The sequence below is a fragment of the Electrophorus electricus genome, unplaced genomic scaffold, assembly GCF_041902795.1.
Source record: "Electrophorus electricus isolate QZ-2024a unplaced genomic scaffold, ASM4190279v1 Scaffold148, whole genome shotgun sequence".
Lineage (NCBI taxonomy): Eukaryota > Metazoa > Chordata > Actinopteri > Gymnotiformes > Gymnotidae > Electrophorus > Electrophorus electricus.
The window spans coordinates 36,375-57,907 of NW_027658429.1; the positions used below are offsets into that span (position 1 = coordinate 36,375).

A 21,533-nucleotide genomic window follows, 5' to 3' on the forward strand; every position below is an offset into this window, starting at 1 on the left:
TGTGTCTGTCGGCAGAGACTCCAGCCAATTAAGCTGCTTTGGTTTGTGTAGCAAGACGACAAGCAACCATGGGCACCTGCTCTGAAACCTGTCGGTGTGACACACCCTAACAGTCACTTATCGGTCTGCCCAGCATCGTCTGACGATTCTTTGTAGATTCTTTGTAAATAAATACAAATATTTATTTGGAATGAGACAGTTAAGTAACTGACTTAAATAACCGTTTTTTCACATTTTAGAGGATGTTGAGATTTCCATGTAGTCTTAGAGCAGCATTTGCTATGTTATATACTATACTTGGGCACAACTATTTTGTTAAATGCTATACCTATAAAATTGATATGTTTAACTAAAATGAAGACATAAGGTATATGAATATGAACATTACATACACGAAAAAATCTATTGGTCTAAAAACCATGTTTACGTAACACATTGATGGGAAGAAATTAGCATAATTATCTACTGCTAATTAAATTTCTTTTTTAGCAGAACATCCTTCTGTAAAATCCACATCTGTAAAATTTCAGCCTTGTGTTAAAATAGCCAGGTAATGAATGAGTGAAAATGGTCTTTTAATAGTCACTAAAACCAGGTCTTAACTTCAAGAAAGGGTCAATATGCACAGAGAATGTTAACATGCACCTACTAACCTTTAAAAAAAATTACATTGAAACATGAAACATTAACGTCATGCAAGCCTTTTATTTTGATAGTTTTTAGCCTAATGAAAACGTGCTGATTTGGTGAGACAGCCAGCAGGAATGTCTATAAGCAGCTTATCAGTCATTTGATCCTTCTGTTTACAGAATAAATAAAGCCCAGCTAGGGGCATAATTGTTCTAGTTCATTAGTAAAGGAATTCACCACTCACAAACACTGCTCTATGTCCGTTATCCAAAAGCACACAAAGCAACATGAGCACTGACAATGGTCAAAGGAGTAAGAGAGGGAGAAATCTGATTTGTACATTAAATGGCACCGAGTAGTCTAATTGAATAAATAACAAAGTAATCCACTAATTACCAAGCAAGCTAGTAAACATTACTAAACCTTGTGTGTGTGTGTTTATGTTTGTTTATATATATATATATATATATATATATATATATATATATATATATATATATATATATATATATATATGAATGAGATAGATAGATGACAAACCTTTTGAACCTTCACTGTTTTTTTTCAGGAGCTATGCACAGGCGAAAAAATGTAGGCAACTACATTAGCAGTCTTAGCAATGTGAACAAGTTCATAGGGTAATCTGTGTCCTCTTTGAGCGTAGCCCACATATCAAATGCTGCTAAAATACACACCACAGGGGGAAAGAGAGAGAGAGTGATCAGATCAGACAGACTGCTTTCTGAGTCTGTCTCTGTCCAGGGGCTTTAGGGGTTGTGGGAGGGGGGTCCTTCTCTGTGTCTCTGTGGAAAGTCCCTTTCGGTAGCTCCAGATTGCCTCTGGTGGAGTTGATTGTTATTAAACTGCAACATTAAAAACTCATTTGCTTTCTGAATTTGCTGAACATTTAACAGCTATTGAGCCATTTTAAGATAAAATGTTTAATACATAATCATTAATAAAAGCTTTTTGTTTTCAAAAATCTTAAGATGAAGGTTGACACAAAGTTGTTGAATATTTATGATGTACAATGTAGGGATGCCAAGGCATGCCATAGATATTAAATTTATTTATTTACATTTACAGATTAGCACCTATTATCAGGAAATGGGAATGCATATGTTGTCCACCGTCTACATTTTCAAAATGATAAACTGTGATGTCAAATATTCTGTTTTACGATATCTTTCCTGGTAGCCATTGCTCACTCTTAAAATTCACCTAAAATAGCAGTTTCTAATCCCCTAATTTATCTATTTTAACTATACAAGTTTTTGTTTGACAGTTCATAAGACTGCATGGTTGGACACACATGAAGCCAGCCACTGTGTCTGAAGAACAATACCTATCCCAACCATTTAGTAAGTATTCAGGATCCATGAACAACTCATTCTATAGATTGGAGACAATAAAGCAGAGTAATAATGTAGCAAACTATTATAACCAGTAATAAAATACAAATGTTACATTATGAGGTGTATAAAAAATATAAACAAACATTTCCACAGTGAGGACATCTTGTTCTTCAGCTTTATGCTATATATGATGCAGAGACATCACTCAGTTTTGGATCAGGTCAAACTCTTTGTACTTTTATATATGTCAGTTTTCAGAGTTAAGATCACTATGGATATCTAACCCACTGTGCACATCCAGTCTTTTGCTGTGTTGACCAACTCTGTCAACCAAGCCAACCACAAATGTCTAGTCTTCAGATGTCCCATAACCTGTCCTCAGAGTAATGTTAAGGGGAGCTGAATGGAAATGGCAGAATTCCAATTCACTGACCAATCGGGATAAGTATCAATTGCTGCTTGACTCATTCTCTTATGCCGTCACTATGACCAAAAGCTAAATTTTTTCACTTTACAGTCAGCACAAGAAAATTATGGTCCTCTTTGTCATCAGTGCTCCTTGTTAATCCTCACTTATTCTCACTGCAGAACATTTAATGTACAGCACTGGGACAATGCAAAATACTACTCAATTACCATCAAATCTTTCTTTAGCAGCAGTTAAACAGTGTTAATGTCTTTAAAAAAAATAGTAGTTACTTTTTTCAAGTAATCCTTTATTCTTTTCATAATAGTTAGTGGTATAACAGGTCTATAATAACAGGTCTCTCATTAGGTCACTGCCAGCCTATACAATACATTTCAGATTATTTATGAAACATTAAGAGTCAAGGATAGCACCTATGCCATGCTTTTCATTTTTGTATGTAATTATCTTACTGTTGTTACATACAACAAACAGAAGGTCACCAAATATAAAAAGTGTATGATGTGCACAGAACCAGGTTTTAAACAACAAGGTCTCCAAATAGGATGCTCACTGAAACTAAGATGTTTGAGATTATTGTGCTCCATTTCTGACCTGTTTGATGAAAACATTTTGCCAGCAACACAGTTGCCTCTCTGCTTAAAAAACTTTTATTTTGACCTAAGCAAAGTTTTCCTTTGTCAGCTGGTGTGAAAAGCAATATTGTTCTGAATAATTTTTATTAAAATTTTTGTGGTGTTTTTTGGGATGAAACATTTGGTTATAAGAATTATAAATCTTGTTATGTAGCTGGATGGCAATGTAACCCTAACCCTAACCCTAACCCTAACCCTAACCCTAACCCTAACCCTCTTATTTGCCAACATTCTGTTCTTTCATTCTGTCCTACATCAAATACTTCCTAGATTATTAAAGTTGGTACTATTTTGTGAAAGCTTTGTACTGTATTTCGAGGTTATATCCGGAAAGACAAAGCATTCAGAATATAATATATTCATAACATAATAATGCAGAAGTGTTATTGCAGTTCATGCAATTCAAATGTTAAAATATGAGGTAAATTTAAGGTTGGCGTTCAAACAAGAACGTGAAGAAAATATTGTTAATATAGTAGTAACTGGAAATCTGGAATCCACTCTGAATTATTATTGTTTGTGGCCCTTTGCAATGGCTGTAGTAGGAAATTACACAGATAGCAAATCATCCATGCTAAAAAAGAGATAGATAGTTCTTTTACTTCTATCCAACAGTGTGAACTAAGATAATACATTTGCTCCTCAAAATCTTACACCTGCTTACGAGATTCACTGCCCACACACCTTATTAAACAAATATACCTCTACTACCTGAAGTAATCAAACCTCTATTAAATATAATAAACTCCTCCATGAACACTAGCTACGTACCTAAATCATTCAAAACAGTAGTCAAACTATAGGCTTGTTTCAAACTTTCTAAGATCTTAGAAAAAGATGTAGTTCATCAGTTAGGCTCATACCTGCCTCAGAGCCAGATACATGAAGACTTTCAGTCAGAGTTTAGGCCTCATCATTGTACAGAGTCAGCAGTGATTAAAGCAGTTAATGACCTGGTGTTGGCTTCCAACTAGGGTTGTGTGTCTTTGCATATAGTGCTTGATCTCAGTGCAGCATTTAACATCATAGATCACAGCATTTAGTTAAATGTTTCAAGATTAAAAAATGTTTAGGGGATTAAAAGAATGGCCCTTTCCTGGTTTAGTAGTTAGATGGTTACCAGTTTGTGAACATAAATGGAGAATTTAAAACTATCCTTGATGGATGCTGAAGTGTCACACAAGGATCTGTTCTAGGGCCCCTGCTTTTTATTTTATTATATAAAATACCTTTGATAGAAATTATTCATCAACACAGTGCTAGTTCCCACTGCAATGCTGATGACGCTCAGTTATATGTTATAGCCAAACCAAGAACAAATATCAGCCTAATATTAAGAAGTGTTTAAATGACAGACGCTTTCTCACTTAATCCTGATGAAACAGAAGTGCTTCTATTAGTCCCACAGGCAACCAAGAGTATACCCTCTGATTATGTAATAAACCTTTGAAGTACAGAATGTTTTACAATTAAAGATCTAGGTGGAACTGGGGATCTCAGCATCTTGTTCAAAGTTCATGTTAATAATATTTCTAGGACATCTGTTCACCACCTCAGGAACATTGCAATGATTAGAAATATACTACCATTACTTGATGCAAAAAGCCATCACATCAGCTATCACTTGTATTTATCACTTCCAGATTAGACTCCTGTAATGCATTACTATCTGTTTGCACCACTAAGTGCTTAAAGAAGCTCCAGTTAGTTTAAAATGCAAAAGCCAGAGTGATCACATTACTCCTGAATTAGCTACATTGCATTGAATCCTACATTTTGTATTCATTATAAAAAAATTCTAATGACCTACAAAGCACTGACCGGTCTTGTAACCCAGAAGCTGATCTGCCAGGTCTTCTTAGATCAAAATGTGCAGCTTTTAATTAGTACCTAGAATAAGGAAATCTACCTGAAATACTACCAAGGCCCTTTGCTATAAAGCTCCCATGATATGCAATCACCTTCCTGTCAATGTTCAAGACTCAGAAGTAGTTTCAGTATTTAGAGCTAGGCTGAAACCCTATTTGTTTTAATCAGGTATTTTATTAAATACCCCTCATCTTAGGTAAAGATGTAGATCTGGATTCATGAGCACTAAGAGTTATGGTAAACTGTCACTTCACCTCTCTTTTGTCACTCAAGTTTGGATTGCTGATGTTCCAGGAAACTCTCATTTCTGTGTTTCCTTTTAGCTGTGCTGCCATAGACAGATCTGCCAGAGTGCTTCCTTACACATGATATACCCCTTTTTCACACACTTTAGTACTTGGATGTGCCAAATAATCTATTCTATCTAACTGCTAAGGTACGCCTACTCCTGTCATGTTGGTGTCATGTTGAACCTTGAGCCTGCTGGTGCTCTAAATACTACTGTAATATTTATATACTACTCAGCACAATCAACTGCTCCTAATGTGGAAGTGTACTTCACAGTCAATGATATAATACATGCATCACAGGGTTAGCCATCAATGGCACATTTAATCAGTTTCAGACTTATCGATTCCCTTATCAAAATGTTTCTAATTTTGTCATAAGGTGCCTTTGTGCCATATTTATTCCAGTCCAGATGCCAAACTATCGAGTTTCAGGAGGTTATTAAACACTCATGACAGCCCTGTGATTCCATTCCCATGGTGTCACTGTGTGATAGGCTTTCATTTAAAAGGTCAAAATGTCAGGAATAAGTGAATCACACACACACACACACACCCACACACCATCTGAAATATCTCAATGTTCCCTATGTACAGTCTACCTCCTAGTTTTTCATTCTCTTGTTCACTCACTCTCATCACCACATGAGTAATGAATACTCAGCAGCATTTCCCTCTTTGTAAACTATTCAGCTGTAATTCAGCAGGTCTACTGGTCAGACCTCATTTCACTCTCCAGAGGTCTGAGCGATCATGTAATGGCGTGTAAGAAACCCCGCCGTGTAGACCAAACCAAATCATCAATATGTACACAGAACACAAAAGATTTAAAATCTGTAAAATGTTCAAACTGGCACAACATAAAACATCAAAAACTCTTCTACTTGGAAGACAGTAGTCAATGAGGAGAGAGTGCTGGAGAAGGTAAGTGGAGAGCAAACATTTATCCAAGCTGCTGTGACAGAGGAAGGCTTCGGGAAGTTAAACTCATTTTATGGCACTTAACCTCACTGTGCTTGTGCGGACACTGGAATTAAACGTATCAAGTAACAAAAATCCACTGGCCAAGCAGGAGTCAGGAACACTTCGTAGCCCTTAGTGGAAATCTGACGCGTGGAACTAGAAGGAAGTGGAATGAAATAAGAACTCTTTCCATGGTCCACAGTAAAGCAGCAGGCAGTTTCTCTACATTGCAGCAGAACATTGACTGTTCTCTTAATGCGACATAAAAGCAGGCCACTCCACCACAGTAAAACCACTACAGCAAATGCTGTTTCTATCAGTAACCAGTGAGTGCTGCCTTTATCAATAAACTCCTAGGTTCAGTTAGTTGTCTGTCATTAAAGCAGCAAGTTGTGGATGCTGTCTTCTCAATCAGGGCATTAAAATAATTTTAGATTTTTAGAAAATGTACATTTTCAGAATTTTTCATGAGAACTAATACAATTCTGAGAGCATGCATGTATTCCAACAGTAGGCCATTCCATACACTATTCTCTGACATCAGGTATTTCCACCTTCCCAAATACACCAAAAATCATTCACTGGTCTAAACAAAGACATTGCTGATGGATTATGTAAATATGGAAAATGTAGTCACGTATGTACCATAAAATCGAGAAATTATGACATTGATAGGAAATTACTATAAGTTTGTTTATAGAAATATTTGTTTTCATATTAAAAAATTTCAGTAGTTTTTCATGATCTATTTGCCCCTTTTCCTATATTTTGCACAAAGACATATATTATTATTATTGTTGTTGTTGTTGTTTTGTAGTATGGCCATGAAAAACATCATACACAAACAAATGTCAGAAAACACAGCATTATGAAAAAATGATATCTGGACCACGGTACATCTTATATTCTTTTCTTGAGATACAAGCCAGCTGGGCATCTGGCTACACTGAACACATATGTTACACATGTTACCACTGAGACATATGGTGCACTTTACCACTGATATGTGTTACTACAGGAATTATCATGACAGATTATCATATCTTTGAAATCTATATACTTCAAGCTACTTCACTCTCCACTTGTTTCCAGTGAACAACAAAACAAAATGAAATGGTAAGTAGTGTGCTTTAGATATACCACTGATACAGTATACATCAGAGATTGCATAGTTAAATCACGCTCATTTACAATTGAAATGTCACTGGTTGTAGTAATAACCTACTAATATGAAACACCTTCTTAAGCGAATCCAGGCTTTCAGGTAATGCAGTTACATGACAACAACAGCTATTGGATTTGAACTGCTACGTAGTATGTGCTCATGGAACATGGCAGCTACAAAAAGCAGCTGCTGAAATGTAGCTATCGAGACAGTAAAAGATCACCTTCCCACACCATGGGTAATATGTTATAATACCAAAGTAGAACAGCAAACTCTAAATGCTCTGGGGATTCTGACATGCATCTGGGGCAATAGTGACAGCACAGTACTCACCCTGCAGGACAGACACAGCCAGGCACACAAGGCTCGTGGATGGAGCAGGTGAGATTGAGCAGGTAAGACTCACATGTGGGGAGACAGGCTAAACCTTTACTAGTTGATGGCCCTTCCAGCCTGTTCCCACAGTCTTCGTAAACCTGCCCAGGTGGGCACAGCTTATCTGAGGAGAGCAAAAACATACATAGAGTGTCCTGTGTCTCAGTAATTAGGAAACTGGGCAGTCTCGTCCAATTAGTACTATCGGATGAAGCATTTTAAGTTCAAGTTTGGTTTATTTGTCACATACATAGTCATACACAGTATAACTCACAGTAAAATGGTTTTAATTTGCCCATTTGTAAACCATCTAAAATGACCTCATAACTAGTAGACTTCTATAGTATGAAATACACTGACACTCACCGGTAATAATGGTTTGCAAGATAAGTTTTCCATCTTGGCAAATTCTACACAGGAAATCATGATAAATCATGGTTAGTGTGAGAACTGAATACACCAAAGACAGACTGGCAAATTGGTAAACCCTGCTACAGCTTGGTTTGATAAATGTTCGGATCTTACTGTACACTGGATGATGTCAAGATTACATCTCCAGGAGAGTATTCGGCTCCCAAGAAACTGCATGGACATTCACTCCTGTATAATGCACAAAAACCCCACATTAACACATCCACCTGATTAAGCATGCTGTCTTATGCAGTCAGTCCTTAAAAAAATGCATCGGTTACATGTACATATTACAATATTAAATATCTGAAGACAAATACTCACCCATAGAATGTATTATAGAAACTATATTAACAATATAAGGAGGAAAAATAGCTCCTCAGCCCTATTGAACACTCACATCTAGAGAAATTGCTTTGCGCATATCATACAATTATTATTGTAACACAGTAAAAAATAGTAAAATCACAAGATTAACAGAAAATACTAATTTATCAATAACATCATAACAATTGAGGAATCTATGAGTACAACAGCTCTTATGAATATTGAAGAAGTATTAACATACATTACAAATGAACATTTGTGTAAAATCAGCAACACAGCAGAGCAAATATAGACAGAATACATAGCTCACATTAACCTTCACCCTGATGCCAACTAGGGTTAAGTGACTTTTACAAGAGCACAGCAGCAGAACACACAACTAGCCGTAACCCAATCTGCATAGTCTCCGGATACTACTACTCAAATATTTTAGTGCTGCAACTAGAAGTGAACCGTGCAGGCTGGTTCTGAATGCTCTCCTTTACTGCAGCTCTGAACACCGCCTCAGTTCTCACAAGCCTGGAGTGAATAGAAATCACGTGAAAAATGTGGATTCAGCATTGTAAAAGAATTTGGACTATAAATATTGAAGTGCGAGTGTCTGAGTTTTGAGCATTAGTTCCAGGTCTGTGTTGCTAGCACAGTGTTGACGGAGAACAAAGCATATTGCTGCAAAGCATATTGTTGCATGTATTGCTGATTCTGGAGGGTGGTAGATACAGCACACATTGAATCATAGTGTTATTGTACTGGGAGAATAAAGCACAGTGCAGAGTAATCCAGAGCATTTAATGCAGTGCTTGATGAAGGCTCAAAACTTTGCACCATACAGTTACTGTTGCACTATAGATTCTGATGCTGATGTGTCAGCATGTCAGGGTATGTATGTTACTGCACCGTTTAACGCAGGCATGCGTGTGCGTGCTGTAGTATGTTCCTTGCGGACACACACATCCCTCTTCACACTCCTCTCCACACAGCTGTGGGACTGACAGCGACAGGCAGTGCCGCTGACATGATGACACACACACACCATATTCCATTGTTGGTGGACATGTGACCGCTGCAAAACATAGGCCTCATTGTGAGACTGGTTGATTTCAGGGAGACAATTCTGAGAAAGAGTAAACTCTTTGATTGCCATTATATGCTTTGGGTCAACAGATTTTTCTGTTCTTTTCTAGGTACAATAAAATAGATTGAAATTGTCCATGGTAATCAATCATGCAAAAGAAACCAAAGATAGAGATTAGGTGTATTTCTTTAATAGTTACCATCAAATATAGTGATTAATAGTTAAAGTCACATATATGTGTATGTGAGCACATGCTTGTTTTCAGAATGTGTGTGAGAGGTCCACAGTGAGACTCACAACACTCAGGCACATGCAAGCGGAATTCAATGATGACGTTGTGCTTCCGGCATGCACGAGTGTAGTGGGCGAGGGCAGAGCAGAGGCATGGAGTTCCACACCTGCACACATCCGCACGACACTGCAGCTGGAAGACCATGGGACTCACGTACTCATGGCACACAGCGAAAACCTCCTGCATCAACAGCTCACATTTTTCCACTGCATAGGAGGCTGAAGACGCACGCGCGCGCACGAACATACACACACACACACACACACCCACACGCATTATGACATTTATTCACATTACTGCTTTAAAGAGTTATCAGTGCATGTGTGGTTGAGTGTGTGTACAATAGACATGTTACCTGCCTGTTGATGAGTATCACAAGGGTCAAGCTGTGGTAAGCTTGGCCGCGGCACACAGGCTGATGACACACGCCATGCATTCCCAAACAAATGTGGAGTACTCTCGATCATGCCTGAAGGTGCACTAGCACATGCATGCATTCAACACACAATCAGTGCATTTGCACAGAGACTCACTTACCCCTTCATTATAAATGTTTATAATGCACCTATGCAATCTCCATTTTACATTTACAGCATTTAGCTGACGCTTTTATCCAAAACATCTTACACTGAGTACAACTTGAGGTTAAAAGTCTCGTTCAGGGGCACAACAGTGGCAACTTGGCAGTGGTGGGACTTGAACTGGCAACCTTCTGATTATTAATCAGGTACCTTAAGCACTGAGCCACCATTGTAATTGCACATTGTACAAATAGGGGGAGCACAATTAAAAAAGGTCTGTGCAAAATATCTTTACCATGTTTGTTATTGGTCAGTTTCAGACAATAGGATCACTGCTGACTGGAAATTATTTATGTGGTGGACTATTCACAACACAGCAGTGACATTGGCGTATTACAGGTATAGTGATTCAGGCACATCAGTGGTACTGGAATTGTTACACACATCAGTCTAACTGTTGCTTTGAGGGTGGCCAACAGTGGCCCTGTGGACACAGACTGACCATTGCTTGGAGGATGGCCAACATCAACTGTGCATACTGAGACTGTAGGACGCTACATGTCTCTACAAGCTATTTCTTGTAGATAAACTCTTCCATGCAAGTATTGCAAAGCTCAGGAAAACAGACTTTGGCCTCACCCAGAACACAAGTGAAGGAGACATTTAAAGTTAGTGTGACACTCACAGAAAGTCATCCTGGATGTTTCCATTGAAGGTCCCACAAAGCCCAACTGTGTCATCCCTCCACAGTTCCCCGAGCTGCAGATATAGCCGGAACTCTCTCCAGTTGTACTGTAGCAGCAGACCTTGACTGGTTTTCACCTGAACGAACATGGACGACAACTCCTGGATCTGAAACACCTCTGAACATACACACATAAATAGAAAGAAAAGAACACACATTCATCTTAATACAGAAGCACAAAGATGAGGCACACTACTGCAATTTTTGATTTCATCCAGAGTGGAAAGAACGCGTTACCATCAGAATGTGGCAGAGTGATGTGGAACTGGCTCCTCATGTATACCTCACCACTGTGGCTGAGTGTAACCTCAGTACGAGGATCATCATTCAGTATCAGGTTCACTGACTGAATACAAGCTCCATCCAGATTCTACAATATAGTATACACACACACACACACACACACACACACACACACACACACACACACACACACACACACAGGTAGAGATATGGAACCAATGCAGGCACACCTGAAGAATAGCTTTTCAGGTGTTCAGCACCTGAATGCATTTCTGCATTTCACAGAAATGGTTTTATCTACACTTATACTACCCCTATACTACTATAAAATCCATAAACTTTTCTTGCCCTAATTTTGCAATGATCATTTCTACACTTCATGTCACACCATATGGTTACTGCATGTTAGTATTTCACAGTGAGATAACCTACTCAGAGTCTGAATCACCTCATTCATGAAGGCTACAGAAAACACCGATAGGTGCAGTCTGCCCAAAGAAAGATCTCTCACCAGCCACTTTCCTGAATGCTTCTCTCGCTCTCTGTTTCATCTCTCTCTCTCTCTCTCTCTCTCTCTCTCTCTCTCTCTCTCTCTCTCTCTCTCTCTCTCTCACACACAAAGTCTTTGGATGTATTACTTTGATGTACAGATAAATTGAATGGCTTGTTCAAATTCCAGACAGTGACACTCTACTCCAAGCTGCACTCTGCATGGTGAAATTTGCTATCATCAGTGCTGAAATCTGGGAGAGAGAGGCTTTAAGAAAGAAGAGCTCTCCATCTTTCAAGGCTTTTATGATCTATTTGTTGAACAACAAAGGATTTTATAACGACATAAATGCATTTCAGACTTCGATTTATCTTTCAGAGCACTCTGGCGATAGCTCAGTCCCATTTCCACATAAGCAGACTAGAAGACAAAATGATTAATTATTTTACATTCTGATTTCATACTATTTCAAAGTGATTTCAACATCTCACATTTCTTTACTAATTACTAATTGAAATTATCTGGCAGAAATTATCGAAAGATCAACATCAAAAGTCTGATGTATACTAACGTTGGCTCCAGAATTCAATAAACATACCCAATATACCTCCTTAGCAAAAATCTGTACTTGGAATTACTATATTTTTGTAGATAATGTGACAACATTAAAGCACTTACAGGTCCACATGGAGCATTCTGGATCGTCACTATGAAGCCGCCTGAATTACGGCTCTTGGCTAAAACATACTGGCATGTAGCCAAGAAGGTGTAAACATGACCATCAAAAGACTGGAAGTACATATCTCCTGTAACCGAGCATTCTCCTGCATCATTCAAAAGAGAAAACAATTTTTTTAAAGCTGTGCTAATTCAAACTTATTTTTTTTGCTTGTTAATGTTACAATATTACCCAGAATATTTTACGTAATACACTTAATGAAAATACATCAATCCAGTGGCATTATATCATTTTAAGGTACTGTGGTTACAGGCTTACCATTTCTTAGGTCATAAGTATCTTAGGTCATTTAATGTTCATCTAAGCTACAGCTTCTTGAGTACATTTTAATGTTTAATATACTACCATTCACATTTGCCTTTTACTTATAATGATAATGAATATCAACAGTTATCACAAATAATTTGCTATATCAACATTCTTATGATGCTTGTATATTCATTATGGTCGTATTGCTCTGTAGCATCTAAATAAAACCAGTTCAGTCAGCATAGACACAATATTGCCTGTTTAAAGGATGGACAGAGGAATAGGGACAAGTGAGAGAGAGTCTACCTGGGCAACTGTGTTTTGTGCAGTTCCACAAACCACCAACACAGGTGCTGAAATACATGAGACAATAAAATGAATAAAAGTTATTACAAATTCACCATCCATGGAAATATTTCTGTTATTACTTATATAATGTTTATGTACAGTAGTATGTACAGTAGCCAAGAGTTATATTTATTTAATTGTTTATCAAAAACTAATATACAAATATACCCAGCTGATACATCTTACTCAAAAAACTAAAAATAAAATAAAATACAGAATAAAAAATCTACTTTTAGCTGTTTGAGAGCTTCTCATATGGAACTGAAATACATCTGAATACCCTTATGCACACTATTTGCTTCATTTTTCAAAACTGCTGTTATGCTACAAACATCATAGAAATGACACCACATGACAACACACTCCTAACCAATGTTGGGGTAGTTACTTATAAAACAATCTCTTACAAATGACTAACTACTTATCTCAAAATGCAGAGAGATTACATTACTCATTACATCTTGGAAAGTACTCATTACTTTTTGCTATGCAAGTTATCCTCAAATACTCTAAAAAATCTGTACAAAGTGGACAACCAATAGTCCCGTCAGTGCTATAAGAGAATTAGCTAATCAAAGTAAATATCATATAAGTGAGTATTTTATAGTATGTCATGTGATTTGTCAGATGATGCAAACTTGTTTCATAAATGCATTTCTGCATTTCACAGAAATGGTTTTATCTACACTTATACTACCCCTATACTACTATAAAATCCATAAACTTTTCTTGCCCTAATTTTGCAATGATCATTTCTACACTTCATGTCACACCATATTGTTACTGCATGTTAGTATTTCTCTTCATTTTCATACATGGTTGGTAGAGATATCACCATTTTGTTAACATCATCAACTAAACAAAACCCACAAATACACAATCAAAGAAAAAATATAAACAGACAAGCTTTTCACGAAGTGATGGAAGCTAGCTAGTTAATAGTTAGCAGTTCTTCCAGTGTGTGAACAGACACAGATATGATTATTCTGGCATAGGACTACTATCCCATTCTTAAAAGCTGCCCCTGGATTTCAGTAATGCATGTGTTAAACTGACACTGCTCCTAACATGCACTATTAAATGCTGTCATTAAGAGATGTAGACAGCATTATCGGTATGTGTTAGGAGCAGTGTCAGTTTAACACATGCAGTATTGTAATCCAGTGGGAGCTTTTATCTGACAGCATCTGATATTGACTGATTTTAATATTGTCCTTGAAATGTTATCATTACTGCTATTGTTTTAAGTTTGAAGAAGAACATCCTGTGTTGAAAAGTATTTTCCAGATACCAAAGCCAAATAAATTAGTAAAGCAGTTTAAGGTTAAACTGTTCTTACTCAGGTTAAAAATCTATTACAGCATCAACTTTTTCAGTTTAGTCTCATCACCTTTCTGTAGTGCTTATAAGTGTTGACTGTGTCTCAGTTGTTTAAAATGCTCCTTGATTCACAGATGTTTCAGAGGTAAATGCTTGTATAAGACTTATTGAATAAATAATGTCTAAGGCTGTGCAGATGTTTGCTGGTGGGTCTGACCAGTTGTTGCACTCGTCTTGTATGGTGTGTCCTGAGGGGTACAGCATTCCACGATGCTCACATGGGCAGTCTGATGACTTCACACACATACCATCATCATAGATCAGATCTGCACAAGATATACATATAGAGAGTCTGTACACTGATCACATATGCCTGTGTATATGTATATATACACACAAATAGATGATACATGGTACCAATTCATTCTTTATGAATGCAGGAGGCATAGCATGTTTGCATCAAAGAGGCAGTTTAGTGTTCTGTCTTGCTCACCATCTGGACAGTAGCAGCCATCCAGACACTGGAGCTTGTTGTCAATGCACATCCGTTCAACACTACAGTGCACAGGACAGCAGGTGATGCACTCTCTGTAATGAAGCCCTAGAGGACATTCAATACCTATAAAGCAAAAATGTTGGACATCTTATAAAACCTTGATAATTATGACCATTCCACCTTCTGCTGATTAGCTTGCTACTGCTGAATAGACAAACAAAAACACATTTTCATGCAGACACTTTGCACACACAGCAAGTATTTACAGCAGAATTGCTTAGCTTGGAGTGTAACTGCGGCTGTATGGGTTGTTGTTTTATTATATTTTTGATCATAACATATGTGTTCTATAAAGGTTTCTCTGGGATCAGCTATGCTTTTATTCTGTTATTCTATAATGTTATTCTTATTAACGTTAATTTATTTATTAATTAATTTATAACTGTCTATTAAAGGTAGGGGAATGGAATAACACTTGTGTGTTTCTGTGTAACACACCGCAGACAGGAAAACGTGCTCTCCAGTTGTGTAGTGGGTGACCAGCATGGGCACACACTCTTGCATACTCCATAAAGACTTGGCAAACAACCTCACCATTGGGACCAGACCTAGCAATAGGGATCAGACAGAAACATTCCAAACACACTCATATATGCACACACACTTGTACTTTTTCTGTCTCTCACATGTATACATGCTCTCTCACACACACACATACACACACACACCTTAGACTTTTCAGTTGTATAAAGGTTTAGTCGGTTGGTGTCTGTAAAATAATCAGTTTTTACACTATGTGATTTATACTTACAGGCAGAGGTCATTGGAGCAGCTGGCCATATATGAATATGGACTAACAAACTGATGGCAGGATTTAAATGGCTCTTTCAGTAAAGATGCACACACCTCTTCCACTTTCTATAGCAAACAGAGTTCTGCATTAAAGAGGCATTTTGTGTTTGTGTGGGTGCATATACAGTGTGTGTGTGTGTGTGTGTGTGTGTGTGTGTGTGTGTGTGTGTGTGTGTGTGTAAAATACCATTAGAATGTGAGGGTCCTGCGTAGAACAGGGAGATGGATAGAAAGATGGAATGGTTGGACATGTGGGTCCCTGTGGCTCCTCCTCCATCCAGCTGTTCCCAAAAATAGCAATGTCTTCTGTGAGCATACCTGGACCAATCAAAAATTAACATCTCATCTAGTCATAGCATTCAGCACAGAAGAGTGATTAAAGACTGAGAATAAATATTTACATATTTGGATATGAAAAATAGTGGCAGTCTATTCACAGTTGACATTTAATAGGATGGCATTGCTGGCATTACTCAGTAATCATGAGCACATGAGATGTCGATGAGATGTTAATGAATAGCGCCACTAAATGACTATAATCTGAACATTTCTCTTAAATAAAAGGCTTTGTTCAGGACAGAAACTTACCATAGCTGGTCTTCAGATCATCCTGAATATCAGCATTGAAGTTGCCACACAGACCACAGGTGCGTCCCACAAACTCTGGACTCATCTTGATGTAGATGGAACTGCTAAGCCCCTGCCAGGCCAGCATGAAACCTTGAGCTTGCGAGACCAGGATGTAGTCAGCAATCCGCTCCAGCTCAATGTCATGGATGTTATGAGGCAGTTGCACACTGCAGGAGGAAACACATGTCTCACGATCCCTATCTTGGAAATCCCAAGCACTCAACATTTTTACGTCCCTGCTGTGATGCACATTACTTGTAGGATAATTACCAAGCAACTTAAAGAGTGAAGGCAGGTGTGTTAGTGTTGGGACATCTAAATATCTGCAATGAATGGGGTCTATGCAGTTCTGGGAAGTATTAATATGTATGTAAACATGTCTCCACACATACACAAACATACCCATATTTTGATGAACAATTGTAAATGTAGTTTTAAACCATGTTGATCACACCCCCCCCCCCCCCCACACACCCCCCCCACCATCACAAACACACACACAAGGTAAAAACATGTTCCTGTGCTGTGGATTTCTGTCACAGCATGTTTTTCTGACATTATTAGCACCTTGGTGTACTCAGGCCTGAGCACTAAGAAAAGGGATCCCTTGCTACCATAAATGAGTTTAACTTTATTATGCACCTCTAACTTTATTATGCTGATTTTCATTTGGGTGATTTGGAAACTTGCTAATGATAACACATAATAATAAAGGAACTGTTTTAAAATGGATTGTGGCACTCAGAAGCTAAAACTTAGGAAAATCTGGAAATGAAGATTGACAAAACACTCAGAAAATAGTCACACACACACACACACACACACACACACACACACGTCCATCCATTTTAGAAACAGCACCGTGGCATATGAGTAACAGAAGGTTTGTGGAGTGCAAGTATTCATTACCTTTGACCTTTGAAACTGACATTGTAGTTCTGTAACCTAATCTCCCCTTCCCATGGCAGGAAGAGGCTTACTGATCGTGTGCAGGAGTAAGGACGAAAACCACATTCTGGATCATTATGAACCTGCAGAAAGGAGATGCAGCACAGAGAAGGAGAGGCATAATAGTAGTAGAACCAGCAGAACAATATATAACTGTAGATAAACAACTACTTTTAGCCATCTTGGTCTAGTGATTACAGTAACCATACTGAATTACTTTTAGCTGCCCCTTTAATTTATTGACAAACGATATTGGCATTAAGCAAATGGCTCACAAAAAGCCTTTAGGCCAAAGCTGTTTCACTACTTTGGATTCCTATCACTGAATCTCAGAGAACAAAGCCAATGCTGTTTTGGCTCAGCCTGTAATTACTGTATTAAACTGGAATGGACATAAACTGACTGTAATAATGAGATCACGTTCTCTAAGATGGCCAACAAATATCTTTCCCAGGCAAAACCCACATAAAACACACACACAAACACACACACACACACACACACACACACACACACACACCAGCTACTTCAACTTAAACTGCAGCTGATCAGCTGACCTACTCAACATACTGCTAGAATTGAAATACACCGAAAGTGTGTTCAGTTATTTATTTTTTTTAATGTTTAAGTACCTGTATCAGCACACTTGACTGTGTATTGTCCTCACAGTCTTTCAAGAGAGTGTAACTGCACTTCCCAGGAAAGTAGTAATAAAGGCCATCAAAAGTCTCGTAATTGTACTGGCCCCATGACCGGCACGTCATCTCCCTTTCCAAACCTGAATTAGGAACTGAAACATTTCATATATTACTTTCCTGAATTGAAGCTTGGCAAATACATTCGAGCTCCAAGTCAATAAGTAATGCCCTTTAAGCAATGCTAAACAGTAGTATGTAATAACCTGGTTGTTTTATTCAGTAGTATAGACCATATACACAATGTTTATTATGTGTTTTATGTGCAAGTATTTCTGAGCTTTGGTTTTTTATGTAAACATTACATAGTATGGTATGAAACACTGTATAATTTCAATAATTTAGAAATTGACCCCCAATTCGCTATATGATCTAAAACCATCATAGCAACGATGAGGTTATCAACAGGTCAAAATATAAGCAGCTACAGAATCATAAAAAGTGAAAGTGAAAGTGTGTTGCTAAATGTTAACAGTACCTGTTTGACAGCGTGATCCAGTGGCCTGGTAGATAGAGCAGTTGCAGGTGTTTTCTGAGAGACACTGTCCCCCATTCAGGCATGGGAACGTGCAAGGACTGTTATGTACTAAAAAATATAACATACTGTGTGATATATACTGCTCATGCATGTGTTATTGAGTATCACTACCTCTAAATTTAGCCTTGGGTTTGTCTACTCTACAAGCCTGTATGTGGTCAGTGACAGTGATAATCTAATGATTGTAGACATAATTTTAAACAGCTGCTGATCAGGTCTGAAATCGGCTTCAAAAGATAAGGTTTAAAATCAGTCCAATTTAAATCAATGCTTTTATTCTAACTACTAAAAATACTGCACAAAAATTAGCACCCCCAGCATTGTTGTTGTGGCTGATAAACTGATAACCTAGCTCAATACCAAGAGACATGCCACTACCATGTCAGTGTTTGAGAGCACTGTTGAGAATTGTCTGCCATTCTGTTAAGTGATGATTAGAATTTGATCAGTGATAAACAGTGTTGAGGGCAGTTCACCAATTAAACAGGCCAACAGATGAACTACAGACTGTAATTTCACTAATAATAAAATGGCTGATCTATTGCACATACTTATTTAGTACAAGATAATTATTCAGGCTGAAACATATGTACAGCATTCTTGGTTAAGCTTGCAGCACAGCTGAGGAAGTGACCTTACCCATAGCTCTACGGCCAGCCCACTCCGATTCACTGTGCTCTGATGTGTTGCTTAGTAATATTTGCTTAGGAGAGAAGTTAAATAAAGTTAGTGCAACTTTCAATGCACTTATGACTCACCATATGAAGACAACATCTATGCATTGCTTGAAATAAAAGCAATGATTAGCTGAAAAATATCTGGCCAGTAAACTAAACAAACTCCTCAATTCCTAATAACAAAAGAACTTGCTTGCTCTGTCTCATAGCACATTTACCTGACACTTTTATCTAAAGCAACTTACAACCATGACTGAATACAATTTGAGGTTTATGGACCTTGCTTAGGGACCCAACAGTGGCAACCTGGTGGCAGTGGGGCTTGAACTTGTACAAGGCTAGTATCTTAACCACTGAGCTACTACTGCCCAAAAACCCTAAACTATATAGCAGTAACCTTTAATTCCAATCAGACTGATGTATGATGCTAATAAACTCATTCTCTGAGATGAAGTTAACATGCGCTTTAGTCAGCTGCTTTAGTACTAAGCATTTCTCTCTTATCTGATCAAAACTATTTTGTTTGCCTCTTTGTACATCACACCTGATATCTGAGAGTTCAGTAATTTCATGTCGCTTACACGACTACAAAGGAGATGTATTCTGACAACACATTATGAAGGAGACCAGTGTCCCCCAGAGTGGGGGCAGTGAATAGTGGCTCAGCAGCATACTGGGAACAGCTCCGCCCTTCCCAATTCCAAATGCGGAGGGACACCTGAAACCAGGCTGCTGATGGCCTTTATCCCAAAAGCGAAACAAAGCAAGCAGTGGTTTTATCATTTGCCGCTCACTTATTAAACATCAGCGCTGAGTATAACGAAGGTGGAGAGGTGACTTAATTTACAATGGATTCAGGGTGTTCATTTCACAATAAACAATAAAGTGGCTACTGGCCAAATTAATTTGATGAATTCATCACATTAAATACAAGAATAAAGGCCTTTTCCTTTTTTTAACCATTACTTTTTAATTACTGGATTGGGGTGGGAGGGTTCAATGGAGTGCTATGAAACAGATATTCAAATAATAGCACCTGATATCTGCATGGGGGGATGTGGGGACACACAGGCTTAAATTCAGCATGAGCCCAACCAGCCTACTTAGATTACACAAATATGTTCTGCTCATTGAAAATAAACATAAATAAAATTATGTGAGCCTACAATCATTTTCATCCTAAAATGATATGTATTCAATCGTATGCCACTACATTTAGCCCAGGTGCCTGGACCCAATGTGTCTGAGCGCACTTTCAAAGCAATGCTTCAGCGCCACTGTGTGTCTCTCCTACCTGCTCTGCTTGGGAACCAGGGTCCCATTTCGCCAGCATTATCCTGCTGCTCTCACTGCTGAGACACACAGAGAACAAGGCATGGTTTGTTCCTCACAGGTAATCAGCACTTGTGTTAGACAGAAAAGCAGGCACTTGAATGCAAGACACCATCTTTCAACTTCCAAATATACTGTGTTTTGCATACATATTAGAAAGATAAGACTATACTATAAAAACTTCAAGACAATCTGGCAGCCTTATTTAACTGAGATCAATGCATAAACAATGATTATTCATCATCGGGTGATGTTACATTGATTTATCCTGCCTCATGCAGTGACTGGGACAGGTTACTCAATTAATACTTTAGTAACATGTAACGCTTACTTTTCAAGACCATGCTGGTTAGTTAAATTCACTCTTTCTGTGCCCCACGAAATAGGTACTGAAAAGAGATTGTGATAAGTATCAATAAATATATATTTTCACGTCTAAAACATAACAATTAATTAATTTCAGCATCTTAATCAAACTCAGACATGATTTATATTTATATTGAAAGCAGGTTAAACAAAAATGAAAACTAAGATAAATATTAGATTTCCGTAAGCCTTACCTTGATGTATTAAGCCAAAACAGAACAGTAAAAAGTAAGGAAATATTTTTTGTATTAAGTTTAAATTAGGATCCATTCGTGACTCATATATACCACACGAAGTGGAATCAAATTCTCCCCTCACAGTTTTCGATCGGTTACAGAACTACCGACACATTTTCTTATGAGCAATGTTGTCCTGGCGCTGATCTTCCAGTTCTCTTGTTCGCCAGCATCCCAACTGTTCTCCCGAAGTTGCACTGCCCGCGCTCATTAGCATAATATATTCAGACAACCAGTCATTGATTCAACTCATTACACACTTCCAGTAACCAACACTCTTAACTTTAGCCCAAGATT

At 37.9% G+C, this 21,533-nt stretch overlaps 1 protein-coding gene across 2 annotated transcripts in view; it reads right to left on the minus strand.

Moving 5' to 3' along the window:
* Positions 1-21,393, minus strand: part of LOC113577706 (otogelin) — a 48,995-nt gene extending 27,602 nt beyond the window's left edge. For both annotated transcript variants that reach the window (XM_081708811.1, XM_081708810.1), the window contains exons 1-23: positions 21,195-21,393; positions 20,966-21,023; positions 20,597-20,654; positions 19,265-19,328; positions 18,566-18,673; positions 18,025-18,182; positions 17,354-17,475; positions 16,403-16,611; positions 16,002-16,132; positions 15,774-15,880; positions 15,461-15,570; positions 14,960-15,085; positions 14,684-14,792; positions 13,105-13,151; positions 12,489-12,634; positions 11,315-11,447; positions 11,018-11,195; positions 10,167-10,291; positions 9,817-10,029; positions 9,342-9,507; positions 8,232-8,306; positions 8,073-8,116; positions 7,665-7,830 (exon numbers count right to left, since the gene is read on the minus strand). In XM_081708811.1, coding sequence (XP_081564937.1) covers positions 7,665-7,830; positions 8,073-8,116; positions 8,232-8,306; positions 9,342-9,507; positions 9,817-10,029; positions 10,167-10,291; positions 11,018-11,195; positions 11,315-11,447; positions 12,489-12,634; positions 13,105-13,151; positions 14,684-14,792; positions 14,960-15,085; positions 15,461-15,570; positions 15,774-15,880; positions 16,002-16,132; positions 16,403-16,611; positions 17,354-17,475; positions 18,025-18,182; positions 18,566-18,673; positions 19,265-19,328; positions 20,597-20,654; positions 20,966-21,023; positions 21,195-21,270 — 2,729 coding nt within the window. In that variant the 5' untranslated portion in view covers positions 21,271-21,393. The remainder of the gene's footprint in view (positions 1-7,664; positions 7,831-8,072; positions 8,117-8,231; positions 8,307-9,341; positions 9,508-9,816; positions 10,030-10,166; positions 10,292-11,017; positions 11,196-11,314; positions 11,448-12,488; positions 12,635-13,104; positions 13,152-14,683; positions 14,793-14,959; positions 15,086-15,460; positions 15,571-15,773; positions 15,881-16,001; positions 16,133-16,402; positions 16,612-17,353; positions 17,476-18,024; positions 18,183-18,565; positions 18,674-19,264; positions 19,329-20,596; positions 20,655-20,965; positions 21,024-21,194) is intronic.
* Between the last annotated feature and the right edge of the window lie 140 nt (positions 21,394-21,533).